Genomic DNA, 12504 nt, shown 5'->3' on the forward strand with positions numbered 1-12504 from the left:
TTCTGATATTAACCACGGTTTCAGCTATGAAAAGAATTATCTCAACTTGATTTCAGTAGTACCAAATTAAAACTAACAAACAACTCAGATACAACGAAACTAAAACAGAAAAACAACACAGGATTTAAAACAGTTAGTTTCTACAACGCCTTGGCTGGCATACTGTCCCTGATGTTTAGTCTGCTTAGTGTGCTCTGCTCAGCAAGTGTCTCATACTCCCTGAGGGGGTCAGGAGGCCCACGGTACATCACCCCGTAGCCAGTCACCTGAAGACCAGCACGGTTTGTTTTGCATGCATTTTGTCACCATACTTTGCATGCAAGCAAATGAGTGATCCTCCTTGTTTTTTGTTTTCTGTCTTTTTTTTACTAGCGGCATCTCATCAGCCAGCACCAGCAAAGGCAAATCCTTTTTTTTTCCCGGCACTGGGCTCACACTTGTGCGTCCGGTGAGGCCCTCGCCTGGCAGCCCGGGTACACCGCCGGGCTTCCTGGGAATCGTAGTCCCGCGCTCCGCACCGCCCGGGCGGCTTCCTCGGCGCAGCCGCCCCGGGAACTACGCGGCCCGGCACGCCCGCGGCCGCCGCCGTGCTTCCTGTGGCGGCGGCGGGAGCGCGGCGCCGCCGGGGCCGAGCCGCAGGTAGAGGAGCCGCGTCAGGCGGGGCGGCGGCGGCGGCGCCCGGGCGGGGCCGCTCGGCGGGAGCGGCCGCGGGGGTCTGGGGGCGCGGGGTGGCTCCGGAGCGCGGGGAGGCTGTGCCGCCGTGCCCCTTCCGTGTCCCCCTTCCGTGTCCCCCTTCGTGTTCCCCTCCGTGTCCCCCTCCGTGTCCCCGTCCGTGTCCCCCTTCGTGTTCCCCTCCGTGTCCCTCGCCGCCCGGCCGGCTCGGGGCCGCGACCTGCGGGGCGTGAGGGGCCGGGCAGGAGCCGCGCCGGCCGCGGGCACTGACCGGCCACGCCGTGTTCGTGGGAACACGGGCAGATCGTCAGAGCGGGGGCGGAGGTACAGGAACAGCATGGGAGCCTTTCGGGCGGTCCGTGAAGCAGGGAAATGTTTACATCGGTTTTCACGGGACTGAGGGAGGGCCCGTTAAGTTAGAAACAAAAATCGTATTTAAAATGTAAGTGACCCTAAAGTGATAGTGTTTAGTTTCTGTAAGTATTTTTCTACAGTGTCCACAAATATATAAATTATAGAGGCTTTATACATTGACAACAAACCCGTTTAATGTGCCATTTTTAAAAAAAAAAAATTTCTTAGATTTATCATTTGGCATTGACCATGTACCTGTTTGTTCAGTCAGAGCTAAACAAAAGCTCAGCAGAGGTCCAACTTGTATATTCAAAAGTCTTTTTTTCCTCAAAAAGTTGCTAACTTACATTGCTTATGCAATTTTTATTGCCTTTAGCCAATGCCGTTGTAGGAGAGTATGGACTATTTAAGGTGCCTATAAGGTGCCACCAGAGGCGGCAGGCATGCTGTCCCCGTTTTAAGGAGCTTTTTATTTTGTTGCTACTGTCATGGCCAGTGTAGTATCCTTCGGGCCCTTCTGATGGAGGCTTCACTCCCGGAGTTGAGGAACTCTGCTGTCCTGTGTTGAAGTTCTCATCTTTCAGTCTGGACTGTGTTTATTTCTCATCTGTGCACAGCCTTGAGCTGTATTCATTCCACTTAAGAGAAGACCAGATTACTACAAGTGGCACTTAAAAAAAAAAATTCCTTGTTTGAACTAAATACTTTGATTAGCAGATTCTGGGATTTAAACCATGAACGTGAGGTGGTTTCTGGAAGTAGTGACTTTAAATAAGAAATGAAGTGTAAATAGCTCCCAGTGCTTCAGCTGCTGTTTGTACAGCACCATGATGGTATGGTGGAGGCTCTGGGGGAAGTGATCCTCTCAGCCTTTCTCCTCCTGCCCACTAAGGGAGGTTCTCTGGTAAATGCTGGCTGAGCACAGTCCATGCTTATGGAATGGTTGGGATGATTGTTTTGTTCCTGCTTGGAACAACCTGTTTGCTAGCTCTCTTGCATGGCCTGGGCTGTAACTCTGAGTGATCTGTCAGTGTGGGTGTCTCATGATAAATCTTCGTCACACACATGTATAACTGAGCCATAAATTGCCATTGTTAAATTTACAGGGAAAGCCAGCTAATATGGTTTTGCTATCCAGAGCCAACATTATTAGACCACAGGCTACAAAGATTTCTAAATCTACCATATCCTTGTCTTCACTCCTTCATGCTTTTTAAACTTTGAAAGTAGCTGAGAGAGCCTGAAGACAGTGAAAGCAGAAGCTCACAGTGAGGTTTAATGAAGCTCCAGTCCTGTTCAGATTACCATTTGAAGGTCATGTGGGGTGTAGCTCAGAATGAGACTGGGAAAAAATAAATCACACAGACTTAGGTGTTGCTTCACACTCTATGACCAGCAACAGAAAACCTGGACTGTTAAGGTCTATTCCACTTGTTTCCTTTTGCTGCCCTTCTGATGTAGTGCTTCAGCTGTTTGTAGGAGAATTACAAATAAGGCAACAGGTCATACTAAGCTTCATCACAGCTGTATTAGTAAAAGTAAAGAGAGGAGAGATACGGTTTTAGTCAAGGAAGGCAGAAAGCAGGACCCTGCAAGGGGAGAAAGAGAACTTGCAGAGCAATTGAATGGTGACACAGAAATGGCAGAAGGTCCAGACAGACAAAAAAGATATTTAGAGGGGAATATTGGGTGCAGTATGTTGAGAAAATTTCTATTCACTACCAAACATATTACAAAGCAATCCTAGTATCTGTGCAAGGATAAACAGACAAACAAGTTTAAAAGCAGAGGGGTTGCAAAGTTTAATTCTTCAAAGATTGGAGCATTAAGCTTAGCAAAGTTCAATGAAAATGAAAATTACTTAGATAATCTTAGTCATCTTGATATGTATGAGTTATGATATAAATTAGAAATACTTTCTTTTTTTATCAAACCGGACAATTCTCACTGTCTGGGTTGAGACATAGGACATTGTTAGACCAGCAAAGTTACAGTATACAGTTCAGTTGTAAGAATGATCTGCTTTACCTGTTGCTCAACCAATTAGTGTTCTTCTTGGATGTTTTTTGCAGTGCTTACTACAAATCACTAAGTTTTGTGTCAAAGTTAATTTCTCAACCTTTGGATCTGTTCCCCAGTCCTGCTCTCTATCAAGACAGGAAGCAAGAAAAATAGCTGACAAACAGCAGAAGGAAGGACAGAATGTACAGCACTGCTTTAAACTCTGAAGATAAAGAACCAGGAATTTGTATCTCTAACTCCAGCTATGCTGCAGCTAAAAGGACCTCTTTTCCACTTGCATGAAAATCCAGTTTGGCAATTAATGAGTAGGGTATCTGTACAACAACCTTCTTCATTTCTAAACAGCCATACTTTTATTCCCAGAGAACCATAGTAATTATCTGCATGCAAGAGTGGTCTCATGGAAGCTGTAACCATGTCAGATCATAAAATGAACAAGCAGAATGGAGTTCGTCAAACAACTTTGGTTTTTGATGTGAATTACTTGTATTTGGCATCCCAATCCTGATTATAAGCTTCATGGACATTATAGACAATCACACTTTTTGAAAGAAACCTGAGTGTGAGGAGCATAGATCAGTGTCTTGGGTTACAAAGACAGTTAGATACTCAGTATAAGCTCTGTAGTATGAAGGTAACAGTTGGGAAGGTATTGTAATGGAAAGAGGCAATAAGTTCACATAGTGTAACTCACTATGTGTTAAAAATGTTTATTGTGAATGGAATCCAGTCAAAAGGCATAGATGGTAGATAAAAGAGAGATTAATCTGGTTAATTCTTCTGCATTTTACTTTTCTGCTTACAGTTGTCCTTTGAACTGTACTCCAGCTCCTGCCTTTACATGTGTCATAGCTACATCTAATTGTAGAGTAGCCAGTTTGCTGGTCATAAGCTTGCTGGTCATAAGCTTGCTGGCCATAAGCTTGCTGGTCATAAACTTAATTGTTATCAACAATAAGTACTTTAAAAAATAAGCTGTCTTTGCAGACCCAGCTTCTAAGTAACCCTGAAGAGTCAGCACCACCTCCGCAAGCCTCAAATCATGCTGTCAAGCCAAACTTGGTGTGTGATGTGTTTTGGAATGATTGTTTTTCTTCATGGAATACTATAAAATCTGTGTTCTTCCTTTACAGCAATAGCGCAGGAAAAATCAAACTGTAATTACTGTTGTTGGCATTTATCAGGTTCACTCCTAAAGCACAAGTGTTAAGAGGTCTTAAGGAGGGAATGTACATTTGATGTTTGCTTAATCCATCTCAAAAACCGTGACCTGTGGAAGGAAGAGATGTCCATACTGAGATCTTATGGAAGATTCTGGCTAAAACTATTGACTATTTGGGATTTGAATTTATTTCAATTTTCAGTTTAGGCATTAGGAATTAAAATTTTCATCTGCATTTTTATGTCTAGATCTAAAGTATTATTTAAATTCTTAGGAGAGGTGCAAATGCAGAACAAGTGAGGGGGATCACCTAGTTTGACACCTAGGTTTGTCTGTTCACAAAATGAATACAGGATGTTCAGTTGAGAAAGAATGGAACAGACATGTAAGAAAATAACAGCATATTTTAATGGGAATGGCAGAGGGCTGGGTGGATGTCTAGCAGTATATGAAATCTCTAGGTCCTGTGTTTTTGTTTCAGAAGTATATAGCTGTTGCAGGAAGCTGATGTGCACCAGGGCACGAAGGTATCAGTAACTAGAAGGGCATCAGTAGTGAGAAAGCAGAATGCCTAGAGCTGTAAAAAAATAAGAGGAGGCAGTAGAAAAAAAGTGTGCAAAAGGGGATCTGTAAACAGAGTTTAGAGAGGAACATTGTGTTACTTGAAAGGAAGTAAAGATATCATTGTGAACTAAGATACCCCTTTGTAAATAGTGCTTAGTAAAGGTGGTTTCGGAAAGCAGTTTTGACAGTGCATAGAAGAGACAGAAAATATAAAGAGGAAGAAAGAGAAGGAGGAGAGCATGTTTCACTGGGGCCAAAGAACCAGAAACAGTATTGTGGAGAAGAAGGATGTCAGGGTAAAGAGTCAAAACGATGTTCTATAGAAGGCTGGAGTGGTGAAAGAGAGAAAGCAGTAAGTTAAGGGTGGTAAGAGGATCCCATGGAAATGGTCTGAAAAAGGTAGAGAAATAAAGCTTTAGGGAGTGTAACAGCAGAAATTAAGAGTAGGAGAAACTATGCTATCAGTGAGTGCAAATAAGTCTCTTAAGATTGCCTTGATTATTACCACTTGCATATTATATCCTGTCAAATAGCTAAAGTGACCAAGATGCAATCATGCCTTTAAACTCAAAATCATGCCTTTAAACTTAGTAACTGTTCCACTCTCTTATCATAGATGTTGAAACTAGGAGGAATCTGTCAGCACTACAAGATGAAATGGCTTCTGTGGCACTATCCCCTCCCTTGCACAGGCATGCAAGCATATGGACAACAAGCTCTAAACTCAATGCTGGTCTGTGTTTAAAGCAAAAGAAAGAATGGTTAATTTTAATCTGTGTCAGTCTTTCTTGTCCAGTTCAGTATGGGATCACACAAAGGCCATTGAGCTGTCAAAGCCGGACTTGAACTTGCAGTACAATTTCCATAAACTGTTATGGAAACTATGATGTTTGGTGTGATCCTCTCCTTTGAGAGCAGAAGCCATTACCTGTGTCTGTCTTCTGAAAAACACTTCCTTGGCAGATCGAGCCAATCTTAATACTCTGCAGCTGCTGCCACATTGTCCATCAGTTTTCCCATGCCTCCTTCAGCAGTTTTTTCAACCCAGGAGTGTAGGTGTGGTTGAAAACTGATAATTTTCCTTTTTCATCCTCTCCTTCAGATTCTTTTTTTTTTTGTTTTGTTTTATATTGCTTTTTGTCAGCGGTATTGGCAGGATAACTTAATGGAAGAGGATTGACAATACGCTTCTAGGAAGGGATAGACCTGTGTCAGTGCTTAACTTGGGTTGGTGTGATTTCTGAGATTGGGCCTTTATGGTGTATTTCCGTGAGGATGCAGAAGGATGATACACATCTTATTATTTCTATCTTATCTTCTTCCATTGCCATTCCAGGTTTCAAGCCTCCAGCACTCCCCTTCCTTGTTTTGTGCCCGTTCTGGTTGTCATCTGTCTTTCTATCAGCCTAACATTGGAAAGCATTCTGAAATGATGAAAGAACAGATACTTCTACCATTGTTGTTTGAAGGTGTCCTGTTTCTGACATTTTTGTTTGAAGGAGTCCTGCCTGAGAAATTCTTCAGGAGATGGCAGGGATGAGAGCTGTTAAGCCATTTTGTTTATTCAGCTGCACATAAGACCACAGAAAGTCCCATGTGAGGCCTGTAATTCAATCTGAGTAGAAATCCATTAGTTTAAAAGCATTCTGCTCCCCACTCTTTGGCCAGGAGTGGTCTAAATGCATATCATAGTTATAATTAATGCATTATTAAACCATTTATTACCTTTTATTCAAAAGACCTGGACATAGTAGACTGCAATAATCTGATCCTTGTTATGGGAAATATACTGGAATTGGAATAAACTGCGTATGTGTCTGCTGCAAAGTTTGAAGTAATTTAGTGAAACGGTAGGCTCATAACTGATAGATTGTTCTCAGCAGTACTATTACACATTAGAAACACAGCTTCTTTAGAAATTTATATTTAATTCATACTGCCTTGTTGTGGAGCTAGAAGACATTAAAGGCTGCATAGTGTATTTTAAAAAATACTCTCCCCTCTGTAAATGCCTCAGGATATTTGCATTATTGAATGAGAATTCTTACTCTCCCCTCTGTAAATGCCTCAGGATATTTGCATTATTGAATGAGAATTCTTAAGTGGCATGTCGAAATTACTTACAAGAACTTCTGAAACTGTGGGACTCTACCAGTGTTAAACTCATAGCAGAGACATAGTTTTGCTTAACTGCAATGGACTAATTTCCTTTTTTTTTTCCTTTTTCTCAGGCTAGAGTAATTGACAGAATCTAAAAGAAGACATATTCACCAAATATGGAAGAGGATACCAAACCTATCTTGGTTCCTGTGGGAGGTGATGAAAGCAATTATGGGATCATGAATATACAGTTTAATCCAGAAGACTATAAGTGCAAAAGGTATGAAGAAAGATGAACCTACAGAATTACTGTGAGGAAAAGAGTTGTTTAATCTTTGCTTTTGACAATAGAATCCTACTAAGACAGAAGATTAAAATTTTGAAGCCAAGATCTCTGTACAAGCAGTTCCTACTTTGTTGCTATATGATAGTATTTTATTTCTAAGCATTGGGTGAACAGATGTTCTTACTATGTTATGTTTGTAAGGGTAAGATTTTTCAGTTGCCATTATTTCAGAGAGTTCTCCATTAAGAGCTCAACATGAGGCTTTTGAAAGTGCTTTTCAAACATGGAGTGCGTGTGTATAGTAGAGCATGATTTTTTCCCACTTAGAACAACTAACTGAAATATTGAGACTATGCAAGAAAGTTTGCCTGATATTGAAGAGAAATGGCTGTCAGTATGTGTAGATGGTGCTATATGCATTCTGCAGGTGGTGCTGGAATAATGCATTATTTGGTAGTAATGAGTGAGGTGAGTAACCTTCATTGCCTTTTAAGAAAAACAATGTAGTGCTTTCTGAGAGTGAGCAAATGTGAAAAATTCATCAGTCCAGCTTTATTATTGTGCCTTCAAAAATAGTACCTCTAGCTAAGTTATTATTTTGCATATTTTCTTAAAAGTTTAACATCTCCACAAAGGAGTTTGGAATGGGAGACTTCCTCTGCTGCAGTTAAGGTTTTTGTGAGCTGGTCATGGAACCAAAACTCAGATCAGAGTGAGACCTGCCCTTCTAATACAAGCTGAAGGTATCAGCTTTGCATGTTCAGATGAAGGAATGGACCCGTAACACCTCTTGGACCGATGTATGGTTCATTTTCTCCTCTTTACATCCCTATTTCAGTAAAGCAGTTTGTCTGTAGAAACTGAAGGTGGCACTGCTGCATGCAAAATCCTGTTGTCAGAGGCCACTTCAGCAAAAAGAAAGTTCTTGAGAATAATGGTTTGATGCTGTCAGCCTCCAGCTTTGGAGGCTATGAAAGCTCCTCCTCTCTGCAAGTAAAGAGAGGAGGATAAGGGTCTTAGTGAATCCAGGGGAAGAGAGGGAGCACAAGTGTAGAAGCATACAGAATAAAGGCTAGGAGATGGTAGAGTACTTTCAGGTGGAAAAGGCAACTGTGACTGAATGTAAATGAAATCTTTCTCTTTTTGTGGAATATCTGATTCCTTAGTGTCATAAGGAGACTGCTAATTTGTATGTATGTCTTTGTTTTGGAGGAAGTATGTGTTCTGTTTGAGGAGCAGTGGGTTACAGGTTTTGTGGTGATGCTGTAGCAATAAGAGAAGCTTTTTGAAATACATAAATGCTAAGACTCACTTTTCTAAGTGAGGTTAGGTATTGTTGTGTTGTTTTCCCTGTGATTTCTGAAGTCTGGAGACTCAACTTCACGAAAGGCTGTGGCATTTGGTTCCCTTGCTAAAAGCAGAAGTGTGTACTAGGTTTGTGTGCCCACATTCACAGCCTCCAGATCTGCCTAAATGTCTTTATTGCTCCTCTCTTGAATTCATTTTCCCATTTTGCACGACCTAGCTTATTTGCATTCCAGGAGTGCAGAGGCACAAGGATGAAGAGAATGAGACCTGGGATATCAGAAAGGCCTGGAAATAATAGTTCAAACAAGTCTGAACTCCACTTCTGTACTAGAACAGGCAGGCCCCACACTTCAAAAGGAGAGATAAGGAAGAAGAGGTCATTGAGGCAGAGCAGTGGACTGTTTGAAGGGCTTCTTCATTAAACCTTCAAGGAGTAGTGGCTCCTGGGAAGGAGGATTGTTAGCATTAAACTATCAAACAGTGAAAATACAGTAGTACTGTGCAGTGTGGTATTGCTCTTACTTTATTCCTGTTTTTTTAACTTGGAATTCAGAAACTGGACCCTGAGTGAATACTTGGTAACTTTGCTTTGATTGAGATAGCTCTTCAAGTGTTGTGTGTGATTTGTGGTAATTACTGTTTGTCTATTTTAGTGCTGTTCTGTACTTTTGTTTGTGTTGTTTGAGGTTTGAGGCATTTGCATAGTTACTTGGTTTTCTTAACAGCTTGGAGGATTTGGGATTTTTGAAAGGAATGCTTTTCAGTGTTTACATAAGAACAATAAGCTAATTGTTTTTTAGAGTTGCAAATTACTTTGTCTAGTATTGTTTTGCTAATTTGGGGGAAATATAAAGCCACATCTAATCCTTTTAAAGAGGGTGTTGTTGTTCTTCTCTCTTCACCTATTCACTGTGTTTTTCCCGTTTTGTAGCTCCCTTTAAGAACTAGAATATCATTGCTGCATGGCTTATTGTTGATTATTATATGGAAAAGAGGGCGTTTCCCTTTTTTCTTCAAATTGCTCTTTAAATCTGTTCATTGTCAACAGATACTGCAGTTATCAGTCGAATACTTGAACCTTCAAAGAAGCAATTGATGTTTTGTTCTGGTTCTTTTGCATATGAAAAAACCTGACAATACCTCCTGCTAAAGAGAGATCAAGCCCTCTGCCTTTTTTCCTTATTCTTTTTGAAGTCTGACAGGTTCCCAGAATGTTCCCAGAAAGTAGGAGGCATCCCTAAGTGGAATTAAACACCTGTAAATTAAACAGTGTCTATAGATGGCAGTCAGAGAAGCCTTTTTCATGTGAAAGTGGTTGATTCCCCTTATTTTCAAAGTTCTTCTAACTTAGGAGAAGGTAGGCAATGGTCAGCAACCTGTGCAAATCTACCCTTTCTGTATTCATTATTCCTTTACTACTCCATACCAACGTGATCATTTTATACCATTGCTTACTCTCCCTGTTTTTCTCCCTGGCCAACATTTTTGTGAATTCCTAATACTGCATCTTATTAATTTGAAAGAATTGTGATCTTTATATTTTTTTGATTGGTGACAAGTAAAATAGCTTTTGCATTTGACAGGGAAAAGGAATAGTGATTGAAGTGTGATGTGGTAAAGCTTGTGATTCCTAATTTGTTGACATGTGCAAGCAATGACATTATGCTTCAAAAGGTTATTTTAGTTCTGCATCCAACGTTTTAACAAACTTGTATGATCATGCTGTAGTTACTATAATGGTGATATCAATGAAGAAAAATTTAGGTAAAGTGTATTGCAAAGAGAATGAAGATCAGACACAGTAACTGTAAGCACACTGTTTAATGCTTCAGTATATTCCGACAGCTTAGAAAGTAAAAACCAAGTCACCTGTGGAATTCTTTGATATAGATTTCCTTAAGAGAAACACACTGATACCTGTAATCATAGAGGATCCTGAATTGGAGGAGGCCCACAAGGATCCTCATATCCGGCTCCAGGCATTTCACAGGAGGACCCCAAGGATCCGATCATATTTGTGAGACTGTTGTCCAAATGCTTCTTGAACTCTGACAGGCTTGGTACCATGGCCAGTTCCCTGGAGAGCCTGTTCCAGTGCCTGGTGTTCCTATCCAGACAGGTTGTTACCAATTATGAAATAGCCACCTATTCTTATTACTTCTTCTCCTTTCCTTAATTTCCAATACGTGAATCAGTTTTGCTCCTTAGTTGGTCTTGTGTCATTTATGGCATTCCTATAATAATTTGGTTACTCAGTAAGACAATAAAGCTGTAGGAACTTCCTAGCTTTGTTTCTCTGTCACAGCCCTATTGCATCCCTAAAAAGTAAATTATTGATGTGGGGTGTGAAAGAAATCCGTGCAGTAAGCTAAACTGGCTCCTTGTGGTCTGCTTGGAGGAAAGAAATTGTAAAGCATCCTGTAAAGAAGATTTTTTCCATGTTTGTTTAAAAATAAAAGCTTGTCTAAAGTCATTAATACTGTCATGTAGAGCTAAAAGACCTAGTGGTACAGAAAAACTATTATACTGTAATAGCTCAATACTTACCATGTCTTTGATCAGATCTCAAGAACCAGTTGTTTGATGTTTAGGAATACTTCAGCAAAGGTACTTGTGAAGCAGTATTATTTAGTCTGAAAGTTCTTGAGATATTTGATCTTACTTCTTCGTTGCCCTACAAGATGTAGTACACTGTTGAAAATACCCATAAGATGAATGTAGCACCCTTATGCAAAATTTTACATAGTTCTTGCACTGTTTGCACTATGTTCTTATTATGCTGTTCTCTATAGTCCTCAAATCCAACACTTGAACTTTGCTTATCACAAGGAAACAATGTTAATCATGAGCATCTCTTTTCATTTTCTTTGCTTGCAAAATTCCTACTGAAGTTCAAAATGTGAGAAAGTTTGGACAGAAATACTCTCTTCCTGTACCAACTCTAGAGAATTATTATTAACTGTCTCTTTGTGTGAGCAAGAAAAGAAGAGTGTAGCTGCAGGTTTTCTAGGAATGGTTTCTGAAGTACACCTGCTGCCTGTAATGTGTGGAAGATGTGGACCTCCTGCATGAGATCCTGCAAGTTGTCAGTTCTCATGATCCTGCAGAAAATAGCTCTGTTTTACTAGTGTGCCCTGATAAAAGAGCATTTTTTCCAGGCTGCTGCTGAAATAGTAATTGTAATTGTGTCTTTCAGTGTGGATGAAATTCAAGGGACAAAGCTTATCTCAGTCCATGGAAATTGTCTGCATTGTTTCACATCATAATCATAGTCATATAATCTCTCCCCTTCCCCCAGATCACATTGTCCAGCGTTCTTTTCATAATCACTTTGCCACATGAAGGATATAATTGCATGTATAAATCAAATTTTTTTATAGATATGTGTTGTAGCTGCTAATACTTGTGTGTGTAGAGTGCTTGCCTGCTAGACATGAGGTCTCTAAATAGAGTTTTTCAAAATTATATCCTATCTGCTTCAAAAATCTCCATCTGAGAATGTCGAGTCCCTGAGAGAGCTTCTCAGAGTCCCGTTTGAGTATGGCCTACAGTCAGTCTTTGATGTGGGTATTACTGGGAGCAATACCTTGACCTTGATCCTAAACAGAATGCTATCCATTCCTAGTGGAGATTGGATAGGCAGCAGCCTCCCAGCCTGCTGCTGCAGCTTCCAAGTCAGGCTGATGTTTTCAAAGAGATCTGCAAATCACATAAAATTGATGGGTGATCAGTATGTTTTAGCAGTCACTTGCTTAGTAGGGCTAGTGCTGCAGTGTTACCCTGGAAGAAGTAAAACTAATTGCTGCTTTATATAATTTTCATTCTCAACAGATGCACAGTAGCAGGGATCAACAGGGGAAATAGCCCAAGTACTGGCAACAGTAAACACACTCACTCCTCTAGTCAGGAAGCAGAAGCAATAGGTATACACAATTTCCTAGGGATTGTTAATTTTATTTTCTTTTCCTCACCCATAGATTAGATTCTGGATCATACCTTTTTGTTTTGTGCTAGACCATAAATTGCTTGTTTAATC

General features: G+C 40.6%; 1 protein-coding gene across 5 annotated transcripts in view; it reads left to right on the plus strand.

The window, feature by feature from the left end:
- The first annotated feature begins 587 nt into the window (after positions 1-587).
- The window catches only part of SLC38A9 (solute carrier family 38 member 9), a 46437-nt gene continuing 34520 nt past the window's right edge, over positions 588-12504 (plus strand). The window contains exons 1-2 of one of the 5 annotated variants that reach the window (XM_079330608.1): positions 588-639; positions 7006-7154. In XM_079330608.1, coding sequence (XP_079186734.1) covers positions 7051-7154 — 104 coding nt within the window. In that variant the 5' untranslated portion in view covers positions 588-639; positions 7006-7050. Of the gene's footprint in view, positions 640-843; positions 1115-5766; positions 6371-7005; positions 7155-12504 lie in introns of those variants that run through there. The other 4 variants (XM_079330612.1, XM_079330609.1, XM_079330610.1 and 1 more) reach the window with 4 other exon arrangements.

The sequence above is a fragment of the Erithacus rubecula genome (genome assembly GCF_903797595.1).
Source record: "Erithacus rubecula genome assembly, chromosome: Z".
Classification (NCBI taxonomy): domain Eukaryota; kingdom Metazoa; phylum Chordata; class Aves; order Passeriformes; family Muscicapidae; genus Erithacus; species Erithacus rubecula.